General features: G+C 39.6%; 3 protein-coding genes across 3 annotated transcripts; 2 read left to right on the top strand and 1 right to left on the bottom strand.

The window, feature by feature from the left end:
• il4i1 (interleukin 4 induced 1) lies at positions 1-4442 on the top strand. Its single transcript, XM_034113305.1, has 7 exons — positions 1-31; positions 403-617; positions 748-860; positions 1416-1617; positions 1730-1798; positions 1887-2023; positions 3677-4442. The coding sequence occupies exons 1-7, from the start codon at positions 1-3 to the stop codon at positions 4440-4442; spliced, it is 1533 nt and encodes a 510-aa protein (XP_033969196.1).
• An 887-nt stretch (positions 4443-5329) lies between these two features.
• On the bottom strand, positions 5330-7123 carry timm8b (translocase of inner mitochondrial membrane 8 homolog B (yeast)). Its single transcript, XM_034112911.1, has 2 exons — positions 6841-7123; positions 5330-5953 (listed from the first exon to the last, which is right to left on the bottom strand). Exons 1-2 carry the CDS (start codon positions 6940-6942, stop codon positions 5786-5788), a joined length of 270 nt encoding a protein of 89 aa, XP_033968802.1. The 5' UTR covers positions 6943-7123; the 3' UTR covers positions 5330-5785.
• A 2479-nt stretch (positions 7124-9602) lies between these two features.
• Positions 9603-24368, top strand: sdhdb (succinate dehydrogenase complex, subunit D, integral membrane protein b). The gene is made up of 4 exons (XM_034113058.1): positions 9603-9679; positions 10768-10878; positions 14655-14805; positions 22868-24368. The coding sequence occupies exons 1-4, from the start codon at positions 9631-9633 to the stop codon at positions 23031-23033; spliced, it is 477 nt and encodes a 158-aa protein (XP_033968949.1). The 5' UTR covers positions 9603-9630; the 3' UTR covers positions 23034-24368.
• Positions 24369-26651: the final 2283 nt, after the last annotated feature.

Here is a 26651-nt window from a genome sequence, read left to right as displayed (position 1 = left end):
ATGATCCCTCACATGGCACTGTGCAAATTATGTAAGTACTAATTAAACTGCTATTACATTACATTAATAGTGTATTATATATATTTTACAATTATTATTTGACATGGATTTAATCATTGAATCTGCATCTTGAAAGTGAGATATTTTGCCAAACAGGTGGATTATTGTGAAGGTGCAATAGGAATCAATGATTGGTCATACATCCTTAGTTCTGCTAGAGCTGTGCTGTGTGTTTGTGAGCTCAGGATTAAGGAAAGGAAACTGGAAGTTGGACGCTTTGTTTCTTTTTTCAGTGCAAGCTGTTACATTCTGACTTTTACAGCATGGAAGTATTGTTCCATTTCTGAATTTGCCCCATGATTTTTTTAATTCACTTGAATTCACGGTTTATTGTTCCATCAGTTCCTCTGGTTCTCATCGGGCTTGTGGTGTTCGCTGTGAGTGGGATCTTTGGAGACCCTCTGTATGAGTGCCTACAAGACACAGACTACAGTGAGCTTCTGGACATTGTGGATAAAGGTCTGCCTCCCACTAAGACACCTCGTCACATAGCAATCGTCGGCGGGGGCATCGCTGGACTGACTGCTGCAAAGATCTTAGAAGATGCCGGACATAAGGTAAAACAAAGACCTTTGCTGGAAATGATACGGATAACTTACCTTTTTCTGAGGGGATAGCCTAGTGATGATACCTGGAAATATGGGTTGAGAAGAAGTGTATTCAATAGTTGTTTATGTGGACCAAAAGGTGACCATAATAGAAGCCAGTAACCGTATTGGAGGACGTGTGGAGACCTTCAGGAATAATAGAGAGGGCTGGTATGCAGAAATTGGCGCCATGAGGATCCCCAGCTTTCATAAGTGAGTACAGTGATGACCGGGGCGTGTCTTACAACTGTCTGGCACGCCATAACTTGATAGTGGTATAATAATGTTGAAGGCACTTTGTTTCATCAGCAAAAGACCCTAACCCTAATCCTAACCCACTATCCCCAACAATGTATAGATAACGTATGTAATTCATATTTGCAATTACTCTCTGCTACAAAAAAATACCAAGCAAGTGTCAACTATGATAAAGTTATACTTTACGTAAAAATATATATTATATTAAATGTTTGTATCATTTTTATTTGAGTTACTTTTTTTATGGTTCAATTTAAGCCCACCACACAAAGGTTAAGTTCTCAAGAAGAACCTAATTTAGTACCTTACTCAAGTACACTTGAGTATACGTGTAACACTTGTTTACACTTCAAAATGATACACCACTGTATACACGCATCCAAGTAGAAGCTTTAAAAATGGCGGACAAATAACTGTTCTATGTACTTCATCTACAACTGATCTTGCCACAAAATAATAATGTTAAAATTGTCTTACAAGTACAACATATTTAATATATCTATTCCACAGAATCCTGCTTTCCTTTGTCTCCAAATTACAAATTTCACTTAACCCCTTCATCCAAGACGACATCAACACCTACTATTTGATCAATGGAGTGCTACAGAAGACCACTGCTGTGGCAAACAACCCTGGTGTTCTCAACTATAGCTTGAAAGAAAGTGAGAGGGGGAAGTCCGCTGCTCAACTCTTCAGTGAGACACTCTGGAAGGTTTGTACACATCCCAACCCTTAAAGCCATCGTTACTACCTTTGGACACATTTGTTTTTTAATTGCACAACGACATTAATGTGTTTTTTTCACTATTTAAATCCGTGCATAGGTTAAGCATGACCTCAATGCCATTGGCTGCAGTGCCATGTTGGACAAATATGATTCCTACACAACAAAGGTAAAGATGAATCATTTTGACATTGTCACATATGCCACAGTTTAAATCTGAATGAAAAATCACATGAGACATTTTCCATTGCTGACAGGAATATCTGGTGAAGGAGGGCAACCTGAGTCGTGGAGCCTTGAGGATGATCGGGGACATCCTGAATGAAAACAGCCTCTTCTACACATCACTCATAGAGATGCTGTACATACAGTCCGACATCAATGACAACACTGAGTAAGAACTAATAATTTTACAGTTTTCAGACTTAGCATTGGCTCGTATTGGTAGAGCAGCTCAGCAAGAGCCGGAATAGCTTTTTTAAGGGTCTCTCAAGGATGCCATTTATATACTATCCCCTTTTAGGTATGAACTTGTAGCTATACAATGAATTATCATCTCAATATGCACCTCCCCTCTGTTTTTTACTGCTTTGCTTTATAGTGAGTTTAAGCTGATTGGAAATAAATGAACCAAACTAAACAGTAACAGCAAAAGTGTAATGTATAAACAATATAATGTGCTGGAATACAGAGGTGGGAGAAGTACTCAGATATTGAATTGTAAAAGTAGAAGTACCAGAGTGTAGGAATACTCTGTTACAAGTTAAAGTCCTGCATTCAAAATGTTGCTCAAGTAAAAGTACAAAAGTATCAGCATCAAAATATACTTAACCCTTGTGTTGTGTTCAAAAGCTGTTACCGTTCATGGTGTTCGCGGGTCAATTTTGACCCATGATTTATTTCAGTCCAAAACGCAAAAGAATAATGACTATCATCCAATATTGTTTTAACAAATCATAACAAACTTATTATGCATTCATAACCGTACAATCCTGTTGTAATTTTATGTTATGGCCCCAAAACAAATTACACCACATTATTGCACACGTGCATATGTGTGTTCAGGTTCAAGTGTTAGTGTACATATTGTTTGAGAAAGGTCGAGTTCCCGTGGGGTGAAGGGGGCCAGAGGGATGGAAGACCAGGTAAAAATTTTTTTATTGTTACAGTGGATGAAGGGGGTGGGGGTGGGGTGTCTAAAGACAAAGATGAATCTTGATTGGGCCAAATTTGACCCCGGGTCACCGACAACAATGCTGCTGGGTCTTCCCAGACCCGAACACCAAAATATACACTTTTGTTTAGAGACCTTCAGACTTGGCTAAAATTGTCAAAATCAGTTTTGTAGTGTTTATACAGTATAGCTGTTGTGGAGGATATCATGAAGCCTTGTTCCGTAAAAAAAACTAGAGCGTAGTTATTATATAATTTTAACTTGACACGGGTCAAGGGAGACCCGAACACAACATAAGGGAGGACCAAAAGTAAAAGCACTCATTAGATTCATCAGATTGGTCCATTTCAGAATAATATATATTAAATGTTATGATTATAATTATTGATGCATTAAAGTGTTATCAAAGCTGGTAAAGGGGCAGCTAGTTTTAATGACTTTGTATACTGCAGGGTAGCTTGTGAATTTACTCCAGGTGGAACTAAAGTCTGATTTAAGTGTTGAATATCTTTCAAATCATTGATCAAAATCTGCGAAGTAACTAAAGGTGTTAAATAAATGTACTGCAGTAAAAGTACTCGATTTACCTCTGAGTTGTAAAGGAGCAGAAGTACAAAGTAGCATAAAATGGAAATACTCAAGTAAAGCACAAGTATCTCAACATTTTACTTACGTACAGTACTTGAGTAAATCTACTTAGTTACTTCTCTCCTCTGCTGGAGTAAGCTATAATTTTCCACAGACCTGAGGACACCTTTAGAATCAGGTGATAACTTTCTGTAAGTTGTCATTATGAGGGCATTTCATGAATTAAAAGATGTATTATTGCAGCTTTAATGATGAACTGTGATTAAACATATTTATATTTCCCAGGTACTTTGAAGTGACAGATGGTTTTGAACACCTGCCGCAGGCTTTCCAACGGGTGTTAAATGCCACGGTCCTGCTGAACTCCAAGGTCAAGCTGATCAATCAAACAGGCGGCAGTAACGTGACAGTAACGTACCAGGACCGGGGCAACACAGGTTCCCTGATCAGCATGACAGCGGACTATGTCCTGGTTACCACCACAGCCAAGGCTGCCATCTTCATTGACTTCCAGCCGCCTCTCTCCGGGGACAAGACGGAGGCCCTGCGCTCGGTTCATTACACCAGCTCCACCAAGGTGGTCCTCAGCTTCAGGGAGCGCTTCTGGGAGATAGAGGGCATCAGAGGAGGGAAGAGTGTCACGGACCGGCCTTCTCGCTTCATCTACTACCCCAGCCACAGCTTCCCCGGCACCGCCGCAGGGGCCCTCCTGGCGTCCTACACCTGCTCCGACGACTCCACCCTCTTCCAAGGGATGAGCGAGGAGGATCTCATGGCTGTGGTCTTGGAAGACCTGGTGAAGATCCATGGAGAGGACATCAGGCCTCTGTGGACAGGGGGGCTGGTGAAGAAGTGGGGCTTGGATCCTTACAGTTTGGGAGCCTTCGCCTTGTTCACACCCTACCAGGGACACTACGCCAGAGAACTGTTCCAGAGTGAGGGCCGCGCGCACTTTGCAGGAGAACACACAGCCGTGCCGCATGGCTGGATAGAGACTGCCATGAAGTCTGCACTCAGGGCAGCTAGAAATATCAATGGCCTAACAGTTTAGTTTTATGTCTAACATATATTTAGCTTACATTTCTTCCTTAATGATCAATCTTAATTGATTTTTTTTTATGTTTTATTTCATTTAAGCTACTTTGTATACTGTATTTCAGTTACTTTATTTTACTTTAGGCTGAAGAAATTAAAACATTTTTTTGAATAAAGTACTTTAAATAAAATGTGCTTTGAGAAAATGTGTAAATATCCAAGATAAAGCGGATGACTTCTGAGATATCTTATAGGTATAACATATGACAGAGTCCCATTGTGTAGATTATATGTTACCATCATGGACACGTATAAAAAGACTATTTAAACTAGTTAAAACAAGTTGTTTTCTACTGAATGAACACACTTAAAGATCTGCTCAAATGGTAATTAAGTTTTTTGTTTTATGCTAACACATTTCTAACCCACTGTGTAAGATGCATGACACGGGCCCTTTGTCAACCCTTTAAGAGGGTATAACACTAACATACTGTAAGGGTACAAAACAAACTGTGTAATGCTTAGCTATTTAATGAATGCATTAATGTATATCATAACTTACTGTTGCTAAATGTGAGTAATTATATACTGTGTTTTATATTAGATTAAGTTTTATTGCAACAATAACAAAGCCATATGACATAACTTTTAAGTCAATATTTGGTATTCTCTTAACAGTAAATCTAACAAAGCCGACGTCTAATGCACAAGTACTGCAGCAACAAGAGATTCTAGACTGCATACTGTTGGGTACTTTAAGATTAATTTCATATCATACTGGCCCATGTTGTTTTTCTTTGTATTATAAAGCATTATATACTTTACTGTATTAATTAGCAACATGTATTTATAGTTGTATTCTGTCAGGGTAACTCCAACATGGAATAATCATGAATGCCTTGATGAGTTTCACAATTTATTTATCATTTAATAAACATGTATATGAAAACAATGTTGTTGTGGGTGTCTATTTATGAAAAAAGAAAAACATCTCATACGTTTTATATCCTTGTACAATGATATTACTTTTGCTCCTCTGAAGTGAAAAATCCAACTTGACACTGAACCAAGATCTGTTAACACAGTTTCGATTGGGACACTGAAATCTGTACCATTTTGTTAATGACATAAGGATCATAAACATTTGACTAATGTCACACGACATGACCTCATTTCAAACAGGTACATCTTGCAGCTACAGCCATTCAGAATTTTCATGTAATCTTACAGAAGCAGCATTCGAAGGCATATGCAGTAAAAAAACATGTCTTCTTCACATTATCTTCCATAAGAATGTTTGAAACACTAAATATTGTATTGATGTCATTAGACAGTCCGACTGGCATCGTAAGTCCATTATTAATGAGCACTCTTCTGCACCATCTGTGTGAAGCGGTTGGTGATGGTCAGGGTGGTGTCGATGAATCGCTCCACACAGCTCACCAGGCACGTCTCCGTCCGGGTGTCCAGCTTGGAGCCCGGACTGTCCACACACTTGTCCCAGCAGACGTCAGTGAAGGTGTGCACCTGAAAGAAATATAAAAAAGTAGTTCAACAGCTGATATGAACTATAAGGGGGGCAGCTGTGGCTCAGTGGTGGGTCTACCAATCGGAGGTTTAGTGGTTCGATCCCCATAGCCTTCAGTCAATATGTCAAAGTGACCTCAGTCAAGACAAATAACCCCAAATTGCTCCCTTAGGCATGGCTACGTGTATGTAGATTGTTATAGGAGCGTGTTAGTGTGATAAAAAAGACTTCAGAAGGATGGTCTTGTTGTGTATCATCACTACTTTGAACAGCACTTAAGGCATCAAGAAGACATCCTTCATTATGGCAGACCAAATTTTTGACTGGGTCATTATTATTATTTGTTAAAGGGGGGCTTAACACCTAGCCCGTATGAAACAAACTCTGGTGTGTTTGCCTTTTTGGTGAATTCTTTGAGCTATGTAAATAAATAGCTATTACATAAGGTATCAAAAAAATATCATTTTAGAATAGTCTTACTGTGTGGGATATGGTTTAAGCAGGGATAATTCAGATATATACTAGTATACTAGGTATTTTACAGTTTTTCCCACTTTCCCAGACTTATAACTGTTTTAGCACATTTATATGCATGTTCTGAAGTTAAGTCAAACAGCAAAATTAGGCTTTGCTGGCTCTTTGATTTGGTGTCTATGGAGTTTTGAAAATTCAAACTGAATTTCAAAACTCTATTACTCTAGTCATTTTGAAATGATATTATCTTTAATATTTGACACTTGCTAAGCGGTGGGACCCGAAGAAAAGAAACCTTGAGTTGTAATACGTGTTAAGAGAAGTACTTTTCCTAACAGAGAGTTGCCCTGCTGCATGTGGCCTCCAAGTCACAGATGAACTGGAGACGTGTTAGCATGGTTAGCATACACACCTGGGCCTGGAACTCCGCCTTCTGCTGCTCTATCGCGATCATACGCTGCAGCTCCGCCGCCTCGGCTTTGTCCGACGCACTGAAATTTTCAAAATTGTCCATTGCGTTTTCAAATAGTTACAGGACGAGTCTGTATTCCTGTTGACAAGAAGCTTCTGAGATGAGGTGACCTTCGGTTTCACCGCAAGTGAGCGCTGCTGCGTGTCTGACACCACTGATCTACAAACCGTGGGATGCGCTACACAGAGTGGCGCCTGCTCTCTGAGTCATTTGTAAATCTGCGTGCAAAATCAGCAGGAAGTGACGCATGCAAAGATGTTTTATAATGAACAGGATCCGCCTCTGAAGAAAGAAACTGTGACCAGAAGCATTTTCAATCAACCTACTCCTTCACAGATTTTTCATTCGGGTCAATTCTTTACAAATTAGACCAATTATACTGGGGTGGCCAGGCTGGGGCCAGTTATTTTTATGAGAAGGGCACAATAAATGCGAGTTAAAAAGACAAAGACAGTATAAAGTGATTGCATAAAATGAACATAAAATACAGTCATTTCTATTTGATTCTATATAGTTATTTATTTCAGTAACTTTAAAGTGGACCTATCATGCTATATTTGAATAATATAGTGTAGGACCATACCTATATAAGGCATATTTATACTTTTTTCTTTTCAAAATACCAAACAGATCATGCATTTTAGCCATGCCTCATTTCGCTCAATTTGCACTTTTTTTTAAGCTCTGCTCTGCAAGGGCAGATTCAGTGAGAACAGCACCATCTACTGGCCTGGCATATGCACTACAGCGTCTCCAGCGCTTATGCCTTATATAGGTATGGTCCTACACTATATTATTCAAATATAGCATGATAGGTCCACTTTAAAGTGCTTTGTTTCAATAACAACATTGTTTCAGTAGCTATATTTTTTATTTACAGTATTTGTTTTAGTAACTTTAAGTTACTAAACTTAAAGTGTACCGCTCTAAAGGGTCCGACTAGAATGCTGAGTTAGCGCTATAGCAAATAAATAGTAATATTGTGAACCTGTCACTTGGAGAGGGGCCACAGGGGGGTTACAGGTCAGGGTTAGGGGGGCACTGGCCCCTGTTAACCTCCCCCTCCCCAGAACCGCCCCTGTACATATCTCACAAGCTGTCAGGGTTGAGTAAGCAGGCAGGACCCAAATGCAGATTTCCAAGAATATTCCTTTAATCCAAGGTACAAAGTAGAAACACAGAACACTACCCTGTGACACACAGTCAAATACAAACAAGGAACCAACAATGACAGACAGAAAAACCAGAACTAAAATACACACAAGACCAATCACACAAACAAGACACAGGTGAGGAGGGAGGAGAAAACACAGGGGCACCAGGTGAACACAATCGGGCAATCAGGCAGGAGGGAACACAGAGACAGGAAGCAACAGGCAACACGGGGGTGAACACTTTTCAAAACAAAACAGGAAACCAAAGACAGAAAAAGACAAGACAAAACACAACACAGACAGATCGTGACACAAGCAACCTTTAGAATTTAGAATATTTGTCATTTTTTTATTTGAATCATTTATATTTTTCCAATGGGTGCTCACTTGCTGTATACTCGATATATATTGTATCAAAGTTGGAGATAAAAAGTGTCAACTCAAAAGCGTTGTGATGCTCAGTCCATGTCAGACAAGACCTTTGAGGTTAAATAAATATAATACAGAGCCTCTCTTTGCGCATGGATGAATACACTTCTAGGTAGGAATTAATGAATGTATTTACATGAGAAATTGTATTATGACTTACTATATTGTATTGTATTGTTTTATTGTATTTGTTTTGTCTTTTCTGTTGTATCTTAATTCACTTTATTTATATTTGTATTTTACACTCGATCTTGTCATTTCATTATTTTCCGGTAATTTGATTGTTTAAAATGTTGTTGTTTGTTTTGGTAAAGTCCACTGAGACAGACGTGTTTTGTGATATTGGGCTATATAAATAAACTTTGATTTGATTTGATTTGATATTATAAATGAATGCATTTATAAAACCAAATAGAATCCAATATTAAAAAACACATTGTAGAAATTAAAGGTAGGGTAGGTAAGTTTGAGAAACCGGCTCGATATCGCTAGAATTTGAAAATACCCAACCGGAGAAAATCTGCCACTTCCTTACAGAGCCCCTCCTCCAACACACACGAACGCGCACATGACCAATGAGGGCACGAGATAAATTTGTGCACAGATGGAAGGCTGACAGGCAGGTAGGCCATCCAGTTATTTTAGCCGGGCGGCTAAAATGATTGGTCGTGCTTTTTACAGTATTACGGCTTCCACAGATTAATTTTTTTGTCAAAGCACTTAAGATATTCATTGCTATCGGGATGTTAAGAGCATTCCATGGAATATAACAAAAAGTGTATATCGAGCCGGTTTCTCAAATTTATCTACCCTACCTTTAAGTCAGTGAATAATTACATTTATTTCACTTTCTTTTTCATCATTATTTTAACTTGTTTTGTTTTTTGTGCTAGACAGGATTTTAAACGTAAACCTAATTTTGTAGTTTTGCACAGAGTGGACTGTATTTACACCCCTTTAAACCATTATATCATGTGAGACTTTTGGGATTATGTAAACCCTAAAGACTAAATTTGATTTGAATGAGGGGCCCCATCTTCTGAAAAAAAGGACGTGTCCATGATCACCTCAGTCCTCTAACATCTTTGTCCTGGCGACTCAACAACTACATCCGGGTAACTGTGGTGACCTTGGTTGGTTCATCATCATGGCGGCTATTGTCAGGTTGAGTTCTGTGTGTCGCAGAGGAGTCAAACGTGAGTACTTCTGCCTGTTTTCACTGTGTCTGTCTTTTTTTAAACATATATGCTTACTATAGTGTAGTAGTCTGATAGCAGGGCGATTTGACAGACGGGAGGTCGAACAGTAGCTATGTACGAACACATCATGTCTGGCTAATATTGTTACTTTCAAGTCAAGCCATAAATTACCAAGCACGCCTTTATTGTAATGTTAAGTGTATTCTTCTCCACATCACTGGTTAGCGCCAGTTATTGGCTATGACAATGTCTTAAACAGTATTGTGCACTGAGGGGGAATTGAAGACCATGATGACATCAGATGTCCATGACGTTATTACGCAGACCTGCACGCCAAACCCTACTTAAAGTTGTACTAACTATAAGTTAACACGCTTATTGATCCACTTACATACAAGGTAACACTTTTCGACAAACCTTGGATAAGATAACACGACTCTGTTTTCAATTCGGCATATATAAGATAAACAAAAAAGCTTTGAGTATATTCCTTATTCTACATAAGTAAAAGTTCATCTGAGGTTAAGACTGCTCGCCACGGCCTCCTTTGACTGTCTTGTTACCAAGTGTGAACATTTTTTTTGTGGAAGCCAGTTCGTTTTTACCACGGTCTGTGTTTATTAGGGCCTGAGCACGAAGTGTGCGAAGACCTATTGTAATTGTATTTGAACCTATCTCTAATGGAAACACATTCACAAACATTATTTCAGAACATTTTATAACTATATAGTTTGGACCCTAAATCAGTTTTAATGCTGCTCGAGTGACTGGGTGAATAAAGTTTAAAAGTTAAAGTCAGAACTAAATTAGGTTAATATAATAATTTATTTAACATAGATGTACATGACTTACTCATTTTTGTTCGTTTTTTATTATTCTAGTAAATGGACAGAACAGTTAATTATGTTATAATAGTTGTTTTTATCTTAAAATATGTGTTGTGTGCTGAGCTGAAATGCGTTAAATGCAATACTTTATAGCTGTGTATCATGATTTATTGGTTTACAGTTTATGCTGTGGTTAGATTTCCATATTTTTGTCCATTTGATAAAATAAAAAAATGTTGTGGTGTTTTCTCTCTTCAGCTCTGTTCTACCAAGGCACTCTGTTGGCCAGGCCGCTGGTTGTACCACACAACTACCAGGAGCAGCCCCACCAGCTGACAGCAAGGATCCATGCGTCTCAGGCTCTGAACGGTCAGTGTTGTTGACAGATGGATTATATGCAGTGAAACATAAAGAATACACAGGGAGTTTAATACACAACTGAGGTAAACCTCGTTATATATCGCAAACCAATAACATAACATTAGTACTGGTTTTCTGCGATTCATCACATTGTTATTCGCAAAATTCAATAATGAATTCAAAAGTAGTATTTTTTGTAAATCTCAACTTCAACATGAATTAATGTAATCAAATCCAATATAAAACCAAAGTTATTTGCCACTTCCAGGGCATTTACGTTTTATCTAGTTTATTTTAGAGAAACAAGTTACGCTCAGAGTCCAGTGGTAATACAATTCAACTTTCAGTGGTTACAAATAACTCTGGTCCTATCAATTCCGCCGACTGGAAGAGATTTAAAATGTCCATGTAAGAGTTCGGTACCTTTCTCCATTTTCACCATGATCGGGTTCATGTGAGCGCTGCAGCAGTCTAAGGCCCGCCCCAAATGCTCTCATTGGTTGAGACACGTGATGACGCCCATCCAAGCCAATACTGATCAGCATCCCACCCCTCCTGTGACCTATGGTTTGTCTGTATGTGTATTCAGAGCCAGTGAGCAACGGACTTTCAAAATAATAATAGCAATAAAAAGAAAACTGTTAATGCGCGGGAAAATATTTTTTAATGAATGCGATAATAACACGTTAACTTGCCCAGCCCTACATAAAATAAACAGAAATGACCACTTGTTCAATCGAAACCAGTGCCACTGTTTCGTGAACAAGCTAACGCCATCACCTGCACTTTGTCAACCTTGTAAATGAGAATTCATTTAACCAAGTAATGCTTTGTCCAAAGGTTATCTGATAAAATGGTCAGAGTCCAGCACATCATGATACATGCGGAGAATGGACCAATATTAATACCACTGAGCAAGTAAAGGTGTCTAACTTGTGTCAAAGGAAATCATTTTGATACCTCTCTTAATCTGTGTTTGCCTTTTTATTACATTTTATTTGAATGTGTTGCTTTTCTGTAGAGCAGGGGTCATCATCTACATGTGTCAAAGGGCCAGAATTTAACAAATGCTCACTATAGGTTGGACTTTCAAATGATTAAGACATTTTTTATTTATGCCTAGCTAAGCTCTAATTGTTCAATATTTTAATGTATTACTAAACTTAAGTTATTTTTTTAGGAACAGACTCTTTAAAAAAAAGTGTGACATCAATAATGATTACATTGTTGACATTAAAAGCGCTCTGCCAAAGAGGCAACGCACTGAGGAATGTGATGACTAAAATGTATAATTACCGAAATGTAATTACACAGTTCACTCCTTAACTGTAGGTTGTGCTGGTTTAAACAAAGCAGGTACAACAGACTGACTAAAATGCACATGTGAAGGAACACGTAGCGGGGCACCATATGTATTAATTTAGTATTTTCTGTGATCCAGTGTCATTGCAGTTTTTGAATTCATTATTATTCTTCAGGGTGGATGTGGCGCTCGGCCCAGTTGACGACCACTGCTTAATAGTGATGTGTTTATGTCTCTCTAAACTAGCACGGTGCAGTTTTTCTGGTTTGACCATAGACCAGTGTTTCCCCTAGGATGGAGTCATAGCAGCGGTGCTAAGGCACGTGGGCCCAGCATAATGTGAGCGTGTGGAATTTTTTAGTGCGTGCGAAGTGCGCCCCGCCAATCTGTTTCTATGTGTCTGCCAGCGCAAGAAAGGCTCTTGAGGCCTAGTACCAGGGCCGGTTCTATCCAATTTGCCCTAGGCAAGATTTTAGGCGAGATTTTATATATAAAGAATAAATGAAAAATCTCTACAAAAGACAAATACACTACAAAAACAGAAACTTATTGACATGGGTAATATACGTCAAAATGGCTTCAAATGTATTCAGTATTGTATGAACATGTTTTAATTGGGGGGTGGACATCACCTCCTCTAGGGGGGTCCGGGGGTATGCCCCCCCCGGGAAGATTTTTTTGAACATTTTAAAGTAAAATGCTTCAATCTGAGCACACAATTACTAGAGACCTGATCTAGGGGGTACAACTCTAAACACCCATCTGAAAAAGATCGGTTTTTATTTTAATAATCAATAAGTATGTGAACATGACCAATAACCTACCATAGCCAATAACAAATACATGTAACTTATTTTATTTTTGTTGTTCATTTATATCTTATTTTACCCAGTTAACATTTATTTATTTATGCATATTTTTGTATCTCTCCAACTTTAAACAATATTTTTGGTTTACTGTCCTATAGTATACATTGGAATGATTTCAAACCTGTTTTTATTTATCCTAATAATTATAAAGGAGTGCCTTGGAAATATGTGTTTACATAATTTGTAAACACATATTTGTTTGAGACCCACTGAGATAACTTAGACTAAAATTAACTATCTAAACACTCAGAGAGTCCTTTACCTCACTGAGCCTCTCAGTCTGACAGGAGAGCTCTCCTCCACCCTGGTTGTAGAAAAAGATCTACTTCTTATATCCGTTAGCGCAGCTAGCACCAGATTCTAATAACAACAGCGCCGGTACTGGTGCGCCCTCTCTCTCTCTCTCCCTCGCTCGCTCTCTCGCTCCCACGCTCGCACTTTGGCTGTGAGCTGCGGGCGCTTGATAAGCCAACATCCCCCACTTTCATCACTTACAGCGCCCATCGTACAGGGCAAATGAAAAGTGTAACCGGGGTGAAAAGAGTGTTACATTTACTTAATTATGAATGTTGTTACATCAAGGCCAAAAATGAGGATGAGCGCCAACGGTCCAAAATGTTTTTTCCCCTCCCAGAGCTACCAGCGCAGCGCCCCCCAGATCTGGCAACCCTATGCCAAAAATCGGCCCTGCCAGTACATACAGTGGCAATGTCTCAAGATTTAGCAAAAATACACCTTTATTGAACATACTGTAACACAAATACTACAAATCCACATAACAAACAATCAAAAATGAAAAAGGGTCGCCACTTATTATTTTAATAAAAAAAAAAAAAGTTAAAAACAAATTTAATTTTTTTTGGGTACCTGGCTGGCGCCCCCTAGCAGCGGCGCGCATATTTCAGCGCTGCGCCGCCGCTATTTGTATATAGGGGAAACACTGTAGACTGTATATATATAAAAGGTTTGACCTGAAAGCAGGTGGCTGACGGCCTTTCTGATGTAGGTCTGGTGTTTTGTGGTTCATTTATAGCACCCTAAATACTCGAGTGGTGGCAGTAATCTGACACCTGGTTCATGCTAACAGGTTTTACCACTCTGACCCACTATTCGGGTTAGGAGGTCAGACAGAAGTTCGGAGAAATCCATCTGTCAAATACCAAAGTGTCGCTCAGCTTCGCCCGATTCTTAATCGTGTTTACCAAGACTTTGTTAATTTAATACACCAGGCTTATTTTAAGGAAATACATTTTTTTAATTAGGTTGATAACTTCTTTACACTAGATACTGAAGTGTTATTGAAACGTTAAAGGAAATGGCTATCGTGTGTCATATAGGCACGAGCATCCCTACATTTTTTTGAATTCGGAACACTACAATTGTTACCAAGTTGTTACAAAACTTTTTGAAGACTATCCAAAATGTGTTTGCAGCATCAAGAATCAAAAAGTGTCAAGTGTCACATTCTTTGGATTATGTGCTTTGATATAAACTACACCAACAAATATAATGTAACAAGTTTCTTTGGTACACTCCTTTACAGCCGTGAGGACACTACTGTTTTTACCTTTTGGCCACAGATACTGAGGTCTGCTGTTTGTTTCCCTCTACAGCGGGCTCTGGCTCCAAAGCCGCCTCTCTGCACTGGACAGGAGAGCGAGTGGTGAGCATCCTGCTGCTGGCCCTGGGACCCGCAGCCTATTTCAGCCCCTGTCCTGTCGTCGACTACTCCCTGGCTGCTGCCCTGACCCTGCATGGACACTGGTGAGACAGGCAAACACTAACCCAGACCTTGGTGGCATTATTTGTGAGGATGAAAGTTGGCAATTGCTTTCATTAATACCCATATTGCAGTTTTAAAACCGTAAAGGTTTTGTCCTAAAGTGTAACATATTGAATAAACACCATACTCTCCATTTCTAACTAAGCCCCCGATAAGTGAGCCAGGCGTTGAAGCACATTTTTGAAGTGGCCAAACGTTAGTACTCAATAGGCGCGTTCACACCAAGTACTTTTCCCACAGTAGTTCATGAGAACTTTAGTTCATGAGAGTTCTTTTAGTTCTGATGAACTAAAGTAGATCGCGTTCACACCAAAATGAGTTCCTGGGGGTGGATTAGGCAAATGAGCCGCTGACGTCACTTCTTCTTCTGCTTTGGTTTTCCTGGCAGGCCGCAAACAACTTCACGGCGAGTACAGTAGGTGGCGGTATGCACCTTAAAGTTGCAATCCGCCAAAAAACCGAGAGAAGAAGAAAAAAAACTTCCGCTTCCGCTGTATGCTTCTGTTTACCTTCCGACCTCAGTCAGACACGCTATGGAGTTGACTGAAGTTGTGGTTTTGGTGCTGAGTTATTTAAGCCAATAACTCAGCCACAAATACAGATCGCGGTTAAGAAGCCTTAACAAAAGGACTGGACGGCGACAAGCACACGCTATGGACATGTTTCGTCGTAGGACAGCTGAGGATGATGACCGTTATCACGCCCAAAGAACAGCAATGGTACGTTCAGTAAATCACATTAATACTATCTAATGTAGGATTTATGGAGTTATGTAGGGCTAATTTGTGTCTTTGTATGTGTTCCAGATATGCGGTGCTTGATGAAGCGAAACGACTGCAACATGGACAATATCAAAATCCAGGTGGCAGCATGTTGCGTATTGCATAACCTGTGTGAGCGTCGTGGTGATGAGTACAGGGAGGAATGGACTGCCTTACCGGCGACCCAGCTTGATGACAACCATTCATATTTTTTTGTTTATTACAAATTAAAGTAAAATATACACAAGTGTCTTGATTAAATGATTGTAGAATAAGGATTTTGGACGTTTGCCCTGCAGCCATGAATTGCATTAAAAGCAGCAAGAAACTTTGAATTGATTTCATTTTATACACATTTATATCTGAGTAGGCAATATCAATATAATCAATTACTGTAGTACATGTCATTCATTTATTTGTGATATAAAGTCTATGCCTAGGTGGTGCATATTCTGGAAAATCAATTGAGAAACAAAAAGAACAAAATCTCAAATTGTTTAAATGACTTCTGATTTGTCTGACCATAGGAAAGAGTTAGATAAGAAATAATACCACTAACATGTCTGTAGTATTGCACAGTAAATAGGCTCAGCAGTTAACACCTTTATTATATATCCTCCTATGTTCCCTTACTATAATTAATTAAAATATTGAACTCACAACACTGTTAATTACAAACTTAACCATTTATCTTTCTATAAATAGTGTTTGTGTTGATGGACGCCATTTTGAAATACAATTGAATGATCTTTTTCACATATCGGGTGGGACACAATAAATAAAGCTTCGCCAGTTTCATGGTGTCATGATGGTATCAGAATAATCACTTACATGTGATGTATAGGATGCTACACAGGTCACCATAAAGATAAAGTGTCAGGAGAAATAAGCAAGATACATTTTCTGTTTAATCGCAATGTAGGTTCTCTTTTATTTATCAGCAGCAGATCAATAAGTGTCAGTATCAAAACAATATAATAACAGTGGCAATATATATATATGTAATTAATAACAATAGATAGGCTCAGCAGCAGACACACCTTAGTGCAAAGTGAAGTGTCAGTATTAATAACAGTGGCATATATATAATCACAATAATACAAAATTAACTCCCAGGTGTAGGCAATTTGGGGTGAAGTGTCTTGCCCAGGGACACAACGACATCCTGACTGCAGTGGGGTTTGAACCTGTGCTCCCCTGATCCGAACACCAACGCACCAGACCACTGCACCACACGCCTCCCAACAAGTCATTGTACAGTTTATCAACGACGACAAGTTTTTCTTAATTTTTGTATTGAAGGCCTGTTGGATTTAATCAGCTCGCTTAGCACTGCCAGAAGCCCAGCCTGAAAGGTATTTTGTTGCTCCACCTCGATTCCTGGGCCTTGTGTGAATGCAGCAGCCGTTCGTCGTGCATCTCCTTGGCACGCAGGTCCTCATTCTCCTTGCTGACCATGGCACGGCGGTCCATCGCCATGATGGTGTCAAGGAAGCTGTCATCGCGTGCCCACTTTCCTAAGGTGAAATATGCAAGATACAAGATCAGTTTAATCGCAACAACGACACAACATTGTCCAAATACCAGAAGGGGAGCAGCCCATAACAGAGAGCCCCCCACGTCAGAGTCATCACTGTGGGCGATCTCCACCTCTGAGTCTGTCTCTGCAGGCACACAACAGGAGGAACACGGGGAACACCTTTGATTTGACTATTAACATTTTAAATGGTGAAGGCACTAGCAATTGGAGGATGGAGGGCTCTCAGGACATGATAGGGAGGCGTGTGGTGCAGTGGTCTGGTGCGTTGGTGTTCGGATCAGGGGAGCACAGGTTCAAACCCCACTGCAGTCAGCATGTCGTTGTGTCCCCGAGACACTTCACCCCAAAGTGCTCCTGTGGGGATTGCCCACAGTATTGAGTAGGTAAGCTTTGGATAAAAGCGTCTAACAAGTGACATGTAATGATTCAAAAAGCTTTTGGCGGCCATATTGAATAACAAACCAATGTGGTTTACTTGTTATCCACAGTTTAGCTGCTAAATGTTACTTTTACAAAGCTACGCTGAAAACACAGCAAAGTTCATATAACGGTATTAGGTTAGTTGAACCTAATATTTTTATAGTTAAACTCAACACTTTTCTTTGTGCTCCACATATCTAAATGTATAAAGTGTGTTTTCACCTCCGTTCCCTCCTGTTTGCTGCAGTATGGCAGCAGCGGTCAGGATGGGATCCTCTGTGATCAGATAGTAGTCCTGATGGTGTCCGCTGACCGGGCGCAGGGTGTGGAGCTGCCTACTCTCAGCGGGGGGGAACTGAACGTGGAAACTGTGTTTCTCTGAGGGATCCTCCATGTAGTCTGAGAAGCCTTCTAAGGAAACAAGGTCAAACTATTTAGGATAATACTATGAGAAGGAACAATGTTTAGGCAGTAAATAGAATTTCAATTACATTTCTACTTAAATGTGCAAAAATATTAGAACATCAGTCTTTGTGGCATGCAGGTAATCAACTGTTTAAGCTTTTACCATTAACATGTAGAATGAATGTTGCAAATTACTTGAAATTATAGCAACTAATGTATTGTTAGAGGTAGCATTATGTCCAGCTAGCATGCTAATTGCTAACGTTATATTATCGTTTTATCCCGGAGGGGAAAACTAATTTCTAATCCTGAGAGAAACACCTCGCCTGAAACACACGATTAGTGCCATGAGTTAGTGAAGCAAATTACAGAACATTGCACACTTATTCACAAGTCAAAACGTGTTCATAGCGGGCATGGATGAGAATAGCTAGCTAGCTAGATGTTATTAGCCAGCTTGGACCTAACGTTAGCAAGTTCTAGCATGGCTAGCTCGATCTACTGAGCAAATAAAAGTACATCTAAGACCAGTATTGTGCAGATTAAAACAGTGCAGTGCATGTATTTTATTTTACCTTGGTAGTCGTCCCGACATGACTTTGCCAGGTCTGCTAACTTTGCAGAGCCACAGAAACTGCATTCATTCAGTAGAAGCTTCTGAATGTGGCGCTTCGCGTCCTCCGAGTAAATCGCCAGAAGCGCAGACACATCCTCATCACTCCACCGCTCCAATTGATTTATTTAGTGTTGCTATAATAACTGCTTTCACAAAAGGAATCTCTTCGGGTGTGCTGTAGCGAGGAAATACAATGGCCGCTTACAACAAAAAATTCAGAGTCAAACGGGCGTGGTTTGCATTCCGCACAGCCAATCAGACGTACGAACTACTTTCTCCCACGACAGTCCCTGCTCTCTAGCAGGGCCTGAAAAGCGGGTCTGAAGAACTAAGTTGAGCTACTTTAGTTCCTGGGGCTTTTTGGTGTGAACGCAAATATATCGTAGTTCTGATGAACTATTGTGGGAAAAGTACTCCAAAGTACTCCGGTGTGAACGCACCTAATGAGCCCTTATTTAAATAATAAGGTCCTTAAAGTCTTAAAAATGTGCTTAATGCCAAATTGAGAGTTATTTTTCTTCATTCGTTTATTTGACTGTGCCAAGATTGGGCGTGAAGCAGCGGCTCTGAGGCGGGCTTCATTTTGTTATTATTATTTAAATTCTGTTCTATTTTATCTTATTTTTTACCTTGTGTGAATCATGTTTTTCACTCTGACCCTGTTGCTGCTATAAACGCCTGAATTTCCCCACGGGGATAAATAAAGTTTCATCTTATCTCATTAACCTGTTAAGCCCGAGAGACCCCGGTACCGGGGCACTGCCGCAACATCTTGCAGGAAACAGTGTCTGAGGGCATGTTCATTTAATAAACTATGAATGTTTTATATTCATGTAACGGGAAGAAACTCATCTAACTGATCATTTTTATTTATTTTTCAAAAGAAAACCCACAATGCTAGCACTGAGCCTCTGAATTAGCAACGAGCGAAAAATGCTAACACCTTACTGCACCGAAAATCACTCACAAAACCTTATTATGTATCTCTTCTCTACATCCATGACATCGTTTCACATCGTGAGGTGACACAGAATCGTTGGACACCGACATTATCACTGAATTATACGAAATGGCGACGTTATAAGCAAAAACGGACATCAAAACAGGTGACGCTAGGTAGCTAAAAATGCTAACATTTTTACCTTGGCTCTGTAGTCTCTCCAAAGTGGTCTTCAATGGCATTAAAACGATAAAAACGCTGCTGAAGTTAATCCACAGGTTAATCTCTGTGTCCCTTTGAAATGATTTCTGATAATCCATAAGCATTAAAACTGCTTTTCCGTTTCCAGATGTCAAAGCTAGAGATAAGTTCACTCTGATGGAAAATTACATGCGCGAAGCCCCCACCTTTTCTCTTCACAACGTGTGTGTGTGGGGGACTCCCCCTTCGATTCTATTGGCTCTAACGGTCAGAAAGAGGTGTCAACCATCAAAATCGAGCAAGGGGGGCCAGAGATATGGAAAATCCACCCAAATGACCCCAGAAGTGGTTTCTTTTTGCTAAATCTCTCTAAAAAGGTCAAATGTCACTTGTTTTGCATCAATCTTGATACAGGGTACTTATTATATGTTGTACTTTGGATCCCTAAAGCTTTTAGTCTACCTTACCATCATCCAAGGGTGGTTTTCACTATAAGTAAAAAAGAATTTTTGGACGGAGACACTATAATTTACAGTTTTTTACTATGTAAAATCTGAATTTTCTTTAAAATAAAAAACATCTATATTGATTCTGACTTTTCTACATCCAACTCACAGGTTTATCATTACTTTGAGAAAAAAGATTATTAATTTAACCCTTTTAGAAGGGAAGATATGGTCATTTGTTCTGGGAATGTCATTTTCGAGCCTGAGACCTGAAAAACAGGCTGAGGGCTAAACAGGTTAAGGATAAGATGGACGAGAGAGAGCATGCTCTATGGGCTTCAGAATATCTAGGGAAGATTCCATCAACATTCAAGTATTTTTGTTCTCGAGAGTCGAGACGTATTGGCTTCATGCACCTCTGAGCGATTCTTTAAGAATGAACGGGAACTGGCCTCTAACGCTGGATCTACTTCTCTTTACACGTCCATGCTTCTAGCCCAAAACTTTGAGATGACATAGTTTCACTTCCTGCTGACTTGGCAATTACACACCAAAGATCGGGTTTGGCCAGTCTTGTATATCTCTGTAAATTGCTCTATTGACAGTGTGTTACCAACTTATTAGGTGCAAACATCCTACTTTCATCAAGATTATAATGTTTAGTTTTTGATAATACATTTTAAAGTAGTTATCTTGGGGGCTGAAAGGGTGTTTCTGACATTGAACAGCTGAAGCCTCCAGGGGGACCAGTCACTGAGTGGATCATAGACTTCCCTTATCCTGGGAAAAGGTGACGGGTAAATCCCTGCGTCTCGAGGTTCACAGGGAATTGTAGTCGAATGCTAATGGGGTATTAATTTGACTTGTCAGCATCCCGGTCACAGCCCTCCTCACTTCTGTGGTCATACACCAGCAGATTGGGATTTAACACAAATAGAGCGTATGGGGAGTTGGAATTAAAGTTTCTTTGAACCCTCCACAAACTTATTTCCCAAACGTCTCTACCCAGGTCATAGAATTAGCTTGCTCACTGACCCTCACAGGACAAAATGCAAACGTTATGCCATGGGGCTTTGTTGAGGGGGGGGGGGGTTCAGCCATCCTGCCTCGGCTGTCAGCAGCTATTAATTCAGCCTCGATTAGGCCTGGCTTTGTTTGCAGACTTGAGAGGGTGGCTTTAGCTTAGCGTCGCAGCGATGTGTTCTTCCGTCAGTTTGAGCGCCGACTTAACAGCCTGGCAGGGGCAGGCCACAAATCCCAGTCATGAGTAGTGATAAGTCAAGCAATGCGTTCCTCCAAGGGTCCTGCCAAGTCCTCTGTGTCCAAAACCAGTTAACCTGATGCTGCGATGGGCATTGTTGAAGGTCCGGGATGAAGCATGGGAAGGTTGGAAAGGTTCCTCTTCTTTTGGCTAGTACATGTAGGCTGTGCCTGACAGGATTATACAGCACTAAGGAATGTTGGAACTGAATGCCTTTAATTAGACATTAGGCAATTTCATCTAAGGAGGTAGAGGCCTGGCCAATTCATCAACCAAGCTCTCATATAAAATCTGTTGTTTATAAAAATAATTATAATAAAATCTTTGACGGGAAAGCCTTTGTACATAAAGCATCAATTATAAATCCCAAGGTGCATTGGGCTCAAAACATTGAATTACCAAGCTCTGCTACTTGGACCATTATCTGGTGGAAGTTGAAGATAACGCTGTTGAGACAACACATTTTACATCTGCAGCTTATATCAATTTACTCTTAATGTACTCTAAACTGTGCACATTTATCTGTTCCTAACGGCAACAACAAAGTGTCTTAAATTAGCTATTGTATTGCTTTGCATCTCTGACGTGCCGTAGCAATGGAGGATGAAGTCTCATAAGTATAGACCAGGGGAGTCAAACTCAATTTCATGGCGGGCCACATCAGCATTATGGTTGCCCTTGTAATGGAAAACCTCTGGAGCAATGGAGTCATAATACAATGGAACACGGGAGAGCTGGAACTTGATTGCAAACAGCTGAAGGTTTATTTGAAGTTACAGCCGGAGAATTGACAAAGATATTTGCTGCAGCCACGAGGTGACGCAGACGTTTCCCAAACCAATTCTGAAGAATCTTTCCCCTAGTCAGAGATTTTAACTAGTTCAGAAATAATGAATAAACATTCTTCATACTAAGACTAAACAAGCAGGGCAATACAACTGTTTCTGCAAAACTTAAGGGACTTGCACATCTGATATGCTGGACCTCCAGGTGTCCCTGGACAATACATCTTGTGTGAGCTTATGATTGAACTGTCAATAGAAAGAGACAGAGCTGCCTCTATGTGAGAGAGATAACAGCAACTCTACAAGGCTACATGCCTGAGCCATGAGAAACGAGAAACAGAGATTAAAGAATGATGATCTAGGTCAAAGGCTAACACCTAAGCAAAACATTTTTTAATATTCCGTCCCAGTATTTGGCATCGCTAGGGCTCCCTCGGCAAAAAGCCAGCGCCATTTTTCAATCGGATTTTGACACTTAGAGGTTTTGTCCAGGACAATCTCCACATATTAACAGCACATTTATATATAAAGCGAAATGCAATTGAAGCTAAATGCAATCTCCAAAAGCAAATGGCTAAAGTAACTAGCTATCAACAAACGTATGTAATGTTATAAAAAGTGTTTTGCCTACTAAAAACCTTTCTGCGTTTGCTTGTGTTTGTCTCTAGGGGTATCGGGCAGATATTAACAGACTACGTTCATGGGGACGCAAAGATAAAGATGACCAACGCCGGCCTCTTCGTCCTGTCCACGGTCACCTTCGCCGGTCTCTGCTACTTCAACTACAACGACGTGGGCCTCTGCAAAGCCATCGCCCTGCTCTGGAGCAAATGAGTTGACTGTGGAAGCTTGGAGGACCGAGACACCGGGAGAAGAGAAATCTTGTCCTGGCTGATTGTAAAAAATTCAAGGTGTTCTATGTAAATTCTTATAAATATATCATGTTGACAATATAACAGAGATTCACAGGTGTGTAACTGTAATTAACGTCGATCAATTCAGGCTTGGTCTCTGTGTTAAGTTTTCCGTCAACAACTGGCATCCATTTTCTTTTTTTTTGTTCAATGTGGACTTCTAGCAGCGTTCCCCTGTAGATTTTCATCATAAGCAACAACATGTCCAACTCTACAAATAGGAGCTACCAGTTTCCTTGCATGTAATCGTTATATTTACTGGGTACATGCATAAACTGCTACAACTTCAATTAAGTCTTACACAAAAGTGCTCTGTTCGGGTCTTGTATGTTGCTCATTTGTTAAATGTATTGTTTCATTCACAATGTGTACATACTACCTTTTGCTCAAACTCATCAGGGATAGCATAGCAGATCCACGCGCCCTCCACACTAACCCCCCCCACGAGAAAGATCCACCTACTGTTTCTTTTGTTGCTACACTCTTGCAGATCTCCAGCTGTTTGTTTTTGTTGAGAGCAGACTGCCTTTGCTTTCATTAGCTAACTGCTGCCCTATTGAAGGTTCATTAAAGATAGGCAAGAACGGAAGTGCATCCTTAAATCAAGCCAATCCTACATGTGTATCACCAGCACAATGGCTTTAATGTTTTGGCAGCATACAAAAGTATAATTCACACATGGTTTCTGCAATGAACAAAATAACGTAGCATTACCGCGCCTGTAACTTCATTTGTTGAGTCGTACTTCATGTACATTATGGATTACAAACCCCTTCCACTGTAAGTGAGCAAACGACAAAATAAAAACATGTCGAACTTCAAAATATTTCATACAAATGTATTGATTGTATTTATTTATTACCTCTTGGGGGGGGAAAAAGAAAAACCTAATTTCAGTGTTCCTTCATCAATGTGAGAATATAAAATATCAGATTCAATATGGCTGACTAATCAAACTCCTTGCATGCAGTTATTTATTCCAGCAATAATCTTTTGTACTGCTTGTATGGGTGTCGCCGGTTGTGTTGACTTTAAAACCGGTTTGAACTTCAATTGGTTGTCTCAATGCTCACGCAGTAAATGTTTCTGAGAGCTTACACGTTTTGTCTTGGTCTGTTTGATTCTTCCAAATTGTCCATTTGTCATTTCTGTTCAGTTTTTGTTCAACTTTTCAGATTATACGCACAAAATGCGATGTGGCAAGAAAAATGCACTGTTCCTGCCTCAGCACAATAAAGTTTGCTTTACAGATGTTTTCATATTTTGACATTTTATGACCTAACAATATATACAATGACAGTAGAGTACAAAAGGTATGGCACCATATTATAAAACATTCTGATGTAATTTATATTTAAAAAAAACATACTTCATTTGATATTGTAATCATACACATGAATTGCAATACATTCAATTTATACTACGGCAGAAACGAATGCAGTAAACAAGCTGGTCGTATCAAAGGTACATCATTTATTGAGTCCATTACATTACACTGTGATGCATCAACCAAACTGTTCAATAGTACATCAATAAACTCAAGCTATTAATATAATGCAACAAACCAAATGCATGTCTTTGGGGTAAATGCCATTATGATAGAAAAACAGATTTAAAATGTTTTGAAATAAAAGAATGCAGTTATTCAATAAGAAACATGTCTTAAAGGTAGGGTAGGTAAGTTTGAGAAACCGGCTCGAGATCGCTAGAATTTGAAAATACACAACCGGAGAAAATCTGCCACTTCCTTATAGAGCCCCTCCTCCAACACACACTTAACGCGCACATGACCAATGAGGGCACGAGATAAGTTTGTGCACAGATGGAAGGCTGACAGGCAGGTAGGCCATCCAGTTATTTTAGCCGGGCCGGCTAGCCAGTACTACGGCTTCCACAGATGACATTTTTTAATGGATATTTTGTCAAAGCACTTAAAATATTAATTGCTATCGGGATGTTAAGAGCATTCCATGTAATATAACAAAAAGTGTATCTCGAGCCGGTTTCTCAAACTTACATACCCCACCTTTAATATAACACTGTAAGAAAATACATGTTCAAATACTATTTCAGAATTTCCCAAATTATTTTTGATTTAGATATTAAAAACAATATTTATCATGATTATTTTAATATGCCTTTGTGGTTTGATACTTTAAGACTTGTGGGTCCCTTATGCTTAAAAGATAAGCTGTTATTAAATTATTAAATTCTTAAAAACAAGGTAAAGTGTATGGAACAGCACATAGGAAAAACAATTACTGCAGGTAGTCCCCAAAGCCATTCACCCTTAATGAGACAATCAGGGTGGATTTCTTATGATTACATTTTGGGGACACGCAGCTCCCACTCACACTTATTATCCGGTCCCTCGCTCGTCTTTAGGACCAGTTTATTCAAGCCGTTTCCATCGGGCGCAAATCCCAGGTATTTATTCCGGAACTTGGAGGACCGAAACTTGAACATGTGAGATACTCCGCATTCTTCCATGTGGAACACTTTGTCGCTGGTACTTTCATCAATCTTCTTTGGAAGATCCTTCAATTGAAAGAGACACAGCAAACCGGATTTAGTTATGCATTCAGTTAGTTGAATAGAGTTGACAGAATGAAAAGCTGAAGGAGTATGGGATAAATGTTAAGGGAAATGATCATTTGTAAATCAATTACTCTCCCAGTGTTCCTGTTTTTCTTGACGGAAATTCATTTTTTGTCGCCTTACCATTTGAAACACTACCAACAAAGGCAGCGGTCATTTTTAAAGTAATTTAACTTGTTGTACTTTAAGAATATTCCTATGCCAATATTTATGTACTTCTTAAGTTTGATTTCAAATGCTGGACTTTTACTTATAACAGAGCATTTTTACACTTTAGTATTGCTACTTTTACTTACTGTGAGTAACAGATCTAAGTACTTTTTTCATCCCTGGAAACAACAAATGAAACCTGATCACAGTCAAGGAAGAGAGTGGATCTTCACCACACATTGTAAATAACTGTAAATTATTTGTGAATACTCACTATTTCTTCAGAAAAAATATTATCCTCGTCGCAGCACACCACCATTTTCTGCTCACCGATACTCGCATACAGCATGATTGGCACACCTTTTGATCTCCCATCAGTCTCCATGTCCTGGTAAGTCTGGATTTTAAATTGGCAGTCTAAAAAGTAAAGCCAGAGGGCAAGAAGCAAGAGGAAACACCAGCACACTGTGAATGATGGAGGATCGTTGTTATAGAAACACAAGGATTGACATATTTGAGAATACTTTCACAGTATGACCTCATGTATTGTTTTTTATAGGCTTTCTACTGCTAAGCCGACGATGTCCAACTCTATATTTCAACAAAATCCATCACCACCAACTGCCTCACTGAAATAAAATCCTGGATGTAAAATAACTTCCTCAAACTCGACTCTGATAAATCAGACACATCATCATCGCTCCCAAATCCCTCACCAAAAATCCATCACCCTCGATATTTCCACACTGTCTCCCTCCCCACACATCCGCAACCTCTGAGTCATTTTCGA

Source organism: Trematomus bernacchii, unplaced genomic scaffold (assembly GCF_902827165.1).
Source record: "Trematomus bernacchii unplaced genomic scaffold, fTreBer1.1, whole genome shotgun sequence".
In the NCBI taxonomy this organism is placed as follows: Eukaryota; Metazoa; Chordata; class Actinopteri; order Perciformes; family Nototheniidae; genus Trematomus; species Trematomus bernacchii.
This window is presented reverse-complemented; position numbering and strand designations above follow the sequence as displayed.